General features: G+C 38.0%; 1 protein-coding gene across 1 annotated transcript in view; it reads right to left on the bottom strand.

The window, feature by feature from the left end:
* mybpc3 (myosin binding protein C3) overlaps positions 1-8,512 on the bottom strand; it is a 43,636-nt gene that overhangs the window by 29,627 nt on the left and 5,497 nt on the right. The window contains exons 3-9 of the mRNA XM_055016071.1: positions 6,626-6,760; positions 6,060-6,137; positions 5,553-5,701; positions 4,930-5,047; positions 4,786-4,834; positions 3,791-3,829; positions 2,121-2,180 (exon numbers count right to left, since the gene is read on the bottom strand). Of these exons, the coding sequence (XP_054872046.1) occupies positions 2,121-2,180; positions 3,791-3,829; positions 4,786-4,834; positions 4,930-5,047; positions 5,553-5,701; positions 6,060-6,137; positions 6,626-6,760 (628 nt within the window). The remainder of the gene's footprint in view (positions 1-2,120; positions 2,181-3,790; positions 3,830-4,785; positions 4,835-4,929; positions 5,048-5,552; positions 5,702-6,059; positions 6,138-6,625; positions 6,761-8,512) is intronic.

Raw genomic sequence — 8,512 nt, forward strand, 5'->3', positions numbered from 1 at the left:
ACACAAGTCAACAGGCCCGTTTTCTCAAATTTGTCACATATGAAATCCCAGAATTCTGAATCCGTGTTTTTGAGACTATCATTGCTCACATTTGGTGTTGACTACTTATTTTCCCCAACAATGAAACTTATTTTTGACTTTCTATTATTTTTTGAGCAGTTTTATGACAATTGTGAGCTGCTCCTCCCTTTCATAGACCACAGTTTCCTCTTCCAGACCATCAATGTTTAGAGTTCCTGTTGCCTATTTTCTTGTTGCTTTTTTCTGTCTAGTATCCAGGAGTTTGGCTTCAAGATCAACACATTATGTGCCATTATTTCACATTTTATAAATACTGTAATCATCTCAGTGTGCTTGGATACAAAGAAATTAACAGTAGTGTGCTTGTTGATGGACATTTATTAATTAAATACTCACCTAAAGTATTTTATTCACAATCAAGGTAAAACTTACTAAACACAATATTGACTGATTTGTGCAACTATGGTTAATGAATTCTTATGTCATTTATGTTGTAGATTTTCACTTATTTAGTAATAAATTACACCTAATAATGGTTCCAGCATTAGTATGAAATGATACAGTCAAGAATTCATTGTTGTCAAGCAAATTAAACAACGTTAAACATAAAACCACACAGACGGCATGTCAGCAGTATCTTACTTACTTTGAGGATTTTAAGAAACTGCTGCTCATTCAGAAGTAGAACCCAAGAGGCAAATACGGCAAAGCAAACCAGACACGTTAAAACACAACATTTCAAAAGCAACGCAGTCAGCATATTCGAAATATGCTCTTAAAACAAATATTACAACAAAGGTCAGACTGCACAAAAGCAAGCAGACACACATTAAGTCTAAATGTCAGCACCAGTCAAACTCAAACCGTTTGCTAACGTTGTGCTTTGTGTGGAGTTTAACGTGACATGCAGTTTTTTGTGGATAAGTATCCGATAATCGTGTGTCATAGGTAAAAGCGATGTTTGATATGAGTGAAATGTGTTTCATTGGGTGAATTCTTGATGGAGAATTACAGTATGTATACTAAACAAATACTTGGCAGATTTGAAAGAAGTATTGTGTGAGTTACGTTATACTGGGTGATATACTGTGTGTGATCAGGGGAAAAATCTAGAGTGGGATGAGTGTCATTACAAAGGTGAGATCAGAGAGGGTGACTAGATTTTCAGGACCCCATAATGTAAAAATCTGGACTGTGGAAGAAATTGCTGAGTATATGCAGTACCTGGAACCCTTTTACTGCTCCTCAACATTGAATCATGGTCAATATAATTTGATTTTTTTGATAAGAATTTACGAAAAAGACTCAAAGATTTCACCAGCTTTCAGTCAGTATTTAGTAGATTGACCTTTAGCAGCAATTACAACATCCCCACATCATGATGCCGCCACCACCATGCTTTGAATAGTAAATAGTATGTTTGCGATGGTATGCGATGTTTAGTGTCCACCAACATAGGATCGAGTCTGATGGTCATAAAGCTCCTTTTGGTCTCGTCATACCAAAGAACCTTCTTCCACTTGACTTCAGAGTCTCTCACAAGCCATCTGGTGAATTTTAGACAAGATTTAATATCTTTTTTTTTTTTTTTCCATAGTGGCTTTCCCATTGCCACTGTCCCATAAAGGTTACCTGGTTAGGGACAGGTAACAATTGCAGCAAAAAAAATGAATACATTGACCACAGTTTAATGTTTAAAAGCAATGAACAGAGAAAACTTAAAAGGGGAGTGAACACTTTTTATAGCCAAATATACTAGTATGAATATAAAATAGAATGTAATTTCAGTGGACAAGAGCCAAAGAAATATTTGTAAATTCGAAATTAAAATCCAAATTAAAATCCTGAGACAACTGATGTGATGTCGCCCTTGCTTGTCACTGTGCATTGTGAGTTAATATTCAGACCTATTTGCCTGATAATCAGTGCCATTAGTTGATCATTCTGACTTTTAGTTTGCAAATGTAGCAGTGGCTTACTCTCTGAAGACACAGGATAGCCCAGAAAGAAGAGAGAGAGTTGGAAAGATTTATTTTAAAATGTGCCCTTATGCTTAAAGTCTTCAAATTACTGTGATTATTTTGTTTATAAGCGCTTACCTCTTTCTTAATAAGGCGCTGAAGTCCAGTTCTCCTGAATCTTCATTTCCATCTGTGCTACTGCAGAAATCACAACACATTAACAGCACAACAAGTTGCCTTTTTCTTATTATTTCTCTGAACAGCAGACACATGCTAATACACAGACATTCTTTGTTTTTTAACAACCCGCATTCCCTGACCTTTACACAAGATTAATCATCACCTGTTTACTCCTGTTCCAAAATGCAAGTGTTTGGGGATATTGAATTGCACAACACAAGTATGCAAATAACAAAGTTAGGCACATATTAATATAGACTAATTGGATTGGACAGGACGACTGTAGAACTGGTAGGAAACAAGTGGATTGATGCATAAGAGAAGTGAATATACAGGCAGGTGTTTTGCTGGACAGGCAGGTGTTGCCATGTTGAAGGAAACAGTCATGATTTTGGGAAATATGAGAATTTATTTGTATGATATTTGTGTGCTTTTCTTGGAAGCTGATTCAGGACTAGCGCCTTTAGAAGCTGCGTGGTCCCTAGTCTTTGGTACTACCTCTCACAATACAATTTAACTACACTTAATTTGCTCTTTTTTTCCTCTTCCTTTCAGCACATCTACAGGCAATTATTTTTTTACTTAATTTTCATCTGTGCTTCTACTGAAATCACAACACATTAACAGCACAACAGGCTGCCTTTTTGGATGGCCTTCTTTTAGAGGCACTTTGATCCTTATTGGAGAAGTTTTGGTGAAGAGGTAGGCTTTAAACAAAAGGAGAGAGAGAGAGAGAGAGAGAGCTACGACATGTACCAAAGGTCTGCTGCAAGAACAAACTGCTGTTTTTCTTGTACATTTCATTACAGCTTCAAACTGAATGAACAGAGTGTTAGAAATCTCCTTTAATTATTGGAAATTACAGATAAAATGCATTTCCCCCCAAAATACAGAACTGCTCCTTCAGACCATAAGCAACAGCAGCCACCCAAGCAAGAACAATCCAAAAACACTCAAGGTTAAAGAAAACACGCAGCCCCTATGGAGCGGGGTCTGCTGGTCGCTAATCAGTGGGATGAAAGATAAAGACAAGGGCATAGATTGGGCTGTGTGCTTGTCTCCTGCCTCTGATCCGACTGCAGGATTAGAAGGTGAGTGTCTGGCTTATGCGGTGGCGTTACAACACACTAGAGCTGCACTTCCTCTGTGTGGAAACCCCGTGAAAGAGCTCGTCTACTGAAAAGCCCGTGTGTCTTAGCACATCCTGCACTTTCAGTACGATCAAACCACCGCCAAAGCTCACGCTGCCGGGTAGCTGTTTGTGCAGCTGGCTCTTTGGTTTTGATTGAGACCCGGGAGGAGATCAGAGAGGGCTGACAGATGCAGCTACTACAACATGTTACTTAACAGTTTAATACAGCAAATCTGCACATATGGAGTCGAAGGTTAACACAATTACAGCTGCTATAATTAGCGATTACACTCTTGAATTTGGAGTCCTGCACCGAGCTCTCTCGTGGTCTTCTCTCTGTGGTCATTCTCTCAAAATTCGGCAAGACAGAGAAGAAACAGGCCACAGAAGAGAGACAAAGTCTCTGATCTTGGTCCTGATTTTTCTCTTCTTTAACAATCAGAGTCCTCGGAGTTTGAGTACGAGCCTCCGTTGTTGCTACAAACCCCTTTACTACCTTGATCCTGGTCCACTTCTCTTCTTACCGGCTTCACTCCTGATAGGTTAGCATTTCCACAGTTATTTTTCACATACAGCATGATAATAATCCACCTTAGTTCACTGGTATCTTTGTAATTTTCTAACCTAATTTATTCAATCAAAATCCTTATAATGTAATATAATGGACAATGCGTTGATTAAGTTTGACAGCAAATTAACAGAGTTTAGCTCCTTATTAAATTTAAAAGCATAGAAGAGTCTCTTGGAGGTTATATTTTCGAGTTTTACTATCGTTGGCCAAAAAAATTGAGATTTTAATTACTTCAGCCTATTTGACAAATTAATTCCTCTTTCAAAGTCAACAAAATCTATATAATTAAATAGAAATTAAAGAGATCTAAAATATGGTTTAAATGCACTTGAACTGTAACAAACTGATTCATGCTTGAGTGTAGTGAATTCTCCTTGCAGAGTCTAGCAAGTTTCTGTCAGTTTTTTTTTCTTCTTGATTTTGTTTCACATTATGGTTTATTTTATATGAAAAGAAAAAAATGTTTACATTGGTTTAAGACTACGGAAAGAGATGACAATGGATGGTAGAAGTTGAAAAACGGATTATTTGTATATCCTACTCCAATGAATTCATATTTACTAAACACACCATAGGCACAGTATCAGAATTAGATGAATTTTTAAAATTTAAATCGAGTGATTCTCATAATTTGTGCTGATGAGTGCTCGTGGAAACAGCTGGGATCTCAAAAGATGAAAAGAAAGAGAATAATGTGATGTCAGACTCACCAGTTGTGGTTTAAAGTACATCTTGCAGAAACAAGATGCATTTAAAATAAAGTCTGATGTAAACACATTAGCTAACCTATCAAGGATTCCCTCATATATGATATAATGTTCGCATGAGGCCTGTGAAAGAAAAACTTTAACCATTATCATCATTAGCTAGTAATAGAACAATGAAAATCAACAGCGTCATGAACTCTTTATCAAACTTACGTGCGCCTAAAAGCTGCTCTTATGTCCAAACCTTCAGCAGCTCTGGCCTCTGAAAGATCGATCACAGTAGCCATGAATCTAATTATGTTGAGATAATGTGGATGAACTTTTAAATACACGTTTTTCTGTAATATGGCCACTCACCGTGTACAGTCAGGTCAAAATTGCAGCTGTCAAACTTGTTCCTGGATGCAACTTCACATCTGTAAGCTCCAGCAAAGTTAGCTTTAGCCTCAATGATCTGCATCTCAAATGTGTAGACCTGCAAACACATGGATGAAGAGAGATGTTAAAGAGATGTGCTTCATTCACATGTCAAAAAGTGTGCCTTGTTTTCACTGCTCCTTTTTAAATCATTTCGCTCGCCTTGTCGTTCTGAATTAATGCTACTTTTGTAGGTTTGATGTGTCTTTGCCCCGACTTTACCCTTAAGTTAGCGTGCCTGAGGTTCAACATGTTTTCAGGATGATTGTCTGAGGCAAGAACTTGCCCAACTGAGAGCGAGAAGAGCAGCACTTGCAAAATACTTCAGTTGCCTCAGTGAAAAATGTTCCATGTTGCACTTTTCAGCTTGTTTTTAATTTCAAAAATGAACACCAGACATTTCTTCATGTGTCGTTTAAGAGAAAGCATTAAAATGTTATCTTAAAGAGACTTTATTGTCATTGTTCAGAAGTACAACGAAATTTGTCTGACAAACACGACAAATGCCAAATCTTTCTTCTTATACCTTTGTTCCTGCTTTAGTTTCTTTAACATTCATTTACCTTGGTGTTGCGGTCATATGTCTCCTTTAGCTGCAAGTGTTTTCCAGACTTGCTGGCGAGGTCCATCCACTTCCCTTTGAACCATTTGACAGTGGGTTTTTTCAGCAACGACTCAGCGTTCACTTTTGCCACAAATGTGATGTTTTCACCTGCACAAAAGAATAATTTTGCACTGACGTCCCATATCAGATGTAGCTTTGTCTTTTTCTTGTTTGGTTGTTTTTCATTCTGCAACTAAATTCTACAAACCATCACTAAAGTGATTATTCCAAACATTCACTCTCAATTTGTGCATGGATGCACAGTTATATCACCTTATATTGTTCTCATAAATTTGTTTTGTTTTTTCCAATACATTGTCTGAATCCGTATTTGAATAGTTTATTGCACGAAGTGTGACATCCTGCTACTTTCTCAAAACTGTAAAATGCTGCAGCAGATACTGTTCATATATTTTAGAACATTTACAGCATATATGAAGAATTTCTGTACTGTGTGGCCACTCACCCATTGTGACTTCTCCACTCTGAGGTTTCTCTGTGAAGAGTCCCGTCAGATCCTGCCTGGTGTCTGGAGTCTGAGCATCTGAAAATCCAGTGAGACCATTTAGCATGAAAGCTTGTGTCATTCAAGACACTTTCGGTAGAAACTACAGCATGTCAAGGCCTTTAAAAAGTGACCTTACATCACGCTAAAATGCTGACATTGGTTTCAATTGACTGAATTCATGTTTGAAATTATATTATTTAGGTCTTTATTTAGGACTGACATGCACCCAGGAGTTCTCAGGCCACATCAGCTTATAAGACACGTCCTACACCACATATAGCATTGACATCTCAGATTGCATATGAGATATAAATGCACCTAATTTAACTCATAATGTTTTTCCACCTGAATGGCAGCTATGTTTGACATCATGGGTGCAAAGTCGTGCTGTAATGTGATGGACACTTAGACTGCTGTCAACCACGCTGGGATGGTTTTGGCATGTGTCAGGAAAAGTTCCCCCACAGATCTTGATGAAATAGACACTAACGACTGAATGGATGAATTCTGACAGAGAAACTCACCCTCAGCCGGAGGAGCATCTTGTGCCGGGCCAGTGTGCTCCCCTGATGCTGGTTCTGCTGCAGGCGGAGCTGGGTTCTCTTCTGGTTTTACCTCGGACTCCCCTGATCCCTCAGCAGGGGCCTTAGCTGGAGCTTCTGTGTTACCATCAACACAGAAATAAAAAACATATAGTTAGAGGTGTTTAAAATGATGAAATACTGCATTTAGACAACCTAGCTTCAAATTTATATTCGTGCAAATATTTTGTGTATCAAGACACATAATCTGTGAACTTTACACACTATTTTGTCAGAATGATAAAATTCTCTGGCCAACATTTATCGCTCCCAAATATTTCTCGTGTGTTATCATTTCTGAGCGGCCGACTGGTTTTCCGTGTGTTATCAGCTGCCTCTCATGCCTGTCCTCAGCGCCAGTCAAGTGGTGGTTACTCATGAGGAAATAATGTGCTGGTGTGAGGGTCAAGGTCGCCATTCAGACAGCAGTAAGGGTGGCTGTGATACGAGCCACAGACAGCTGTGGGCAGACGCTTGTAGCGCACTGGGAACATTAGTCTGCTGCCTTTCTTCAGGATTTGTTTAGTCCTTATCAAATTCAAACAGACGGCCAGAGCGAGTCTGACAGACTAATGGGGCTCCGTGACACACTTAACACACACTGCAGCGGACATGGCAGAGCTGCATAAAACAATGTTGTTAAAGCAGTGACTCAGTGTGCTCACAGCCTTAAAGGAAGAGTTTATGGGGAAATAAACATTTTCACTGATGAGAAACAAAGAACTTGAAATACAATACAAATATTTCATTGAATAGAGAATAATATCAAGCTGTAGTTGCTGTTTGTAACTCCACATTGCCTATTGTCAGCTTTGGTCAGCAGTATATTTACTCTACTTTCTACACTATCGTATTTAAGCAGCAACAGATTACAGTAAAAGTTATTACTGTAGACTACTCTGAAATGGGAAAATATTATAAATCAACACAGTCAGTCAGTTTTTACATCATCCTGTTCTTCTTGTTTTTGGTTTAGATTTTACCATTTTTACCTGTATTTTGGAAAAACAATACACTACTTACAGACATGCATTACGGTGTAGATACAGACACATAAAAAAGAAATGAATACTGGAGGACAGCACCAATTCATTTATATAAAAAATGGTCACAAAGGCCATTTTCTAGGATTTTTTTTCGCATGGTGTCTACCTTATGCATTTTAGTCTTTTTCTATGACTCATAGGCTTTATATTAGAAAGACATTGTGTGGGTAAAAATTGTTTCTCCTGGGGCTCTGGGAAAGTCTTCCTATATATATATATTATTTTTTTAAATTTTTTTTTTCAGCAGCGGCAGGTGGCAACATAAACAAATAACACTTGACTGCAGATTTTACTTGTACAATCTATTGAATAGCCAGTTGAAAATGGCTTTTAAAGGCTGAATATTAAAATTTTAGAAAATGTATTTGAACAAGCTCATCTGAAAATGCAGTCAGCAGTTATTCATACATAGTGTGTAGATATTAGCTTAATGCTATCAATAGTTTACTCACGTTAGCGACACTGAGTTGGCACAGGGCCCAATGAACTGAAGCTACGATATACTACGTAAGGTTAGCTGGTCATTAATATTTTGTGAATGTCTATTTAACTTGTAAAATCTATTATGAGTTATCTTAAGCTAATAACTTTTCTCCGGTAAGTCGCTGACCTATTTTCCAAGACGACACTCCTCTCACTCTCTGACCTGGTGCCTGGGTGCTTGACGTGACGTCACTTTCAAGGCTGCGCTCTCGCGAGTAATTAACGTCATATTAAGCGTGTTTTAACCTGAGGAGTCGGTACTGAGCAAGACAGTTATCTGTAGTTTACCTTAGTATTCGCG

The sequence above is a fragment of the Amphiprion ocellaris genome, chromosome 1, assembly GCF_022539595.1.
Source record: "Amphiprion ocellaris isolate individual 3 ecotype Okinawa chromosome 1, ASM2253959v1, whole genome shotgun sequence".
Classification (NCBI taxonomy): domain Eukaryota; kingdom Metazoa; phylum Chordata; class Actinopteri; family Pomacentridae; genus Amphiprion; species Amphiprion ocellaris.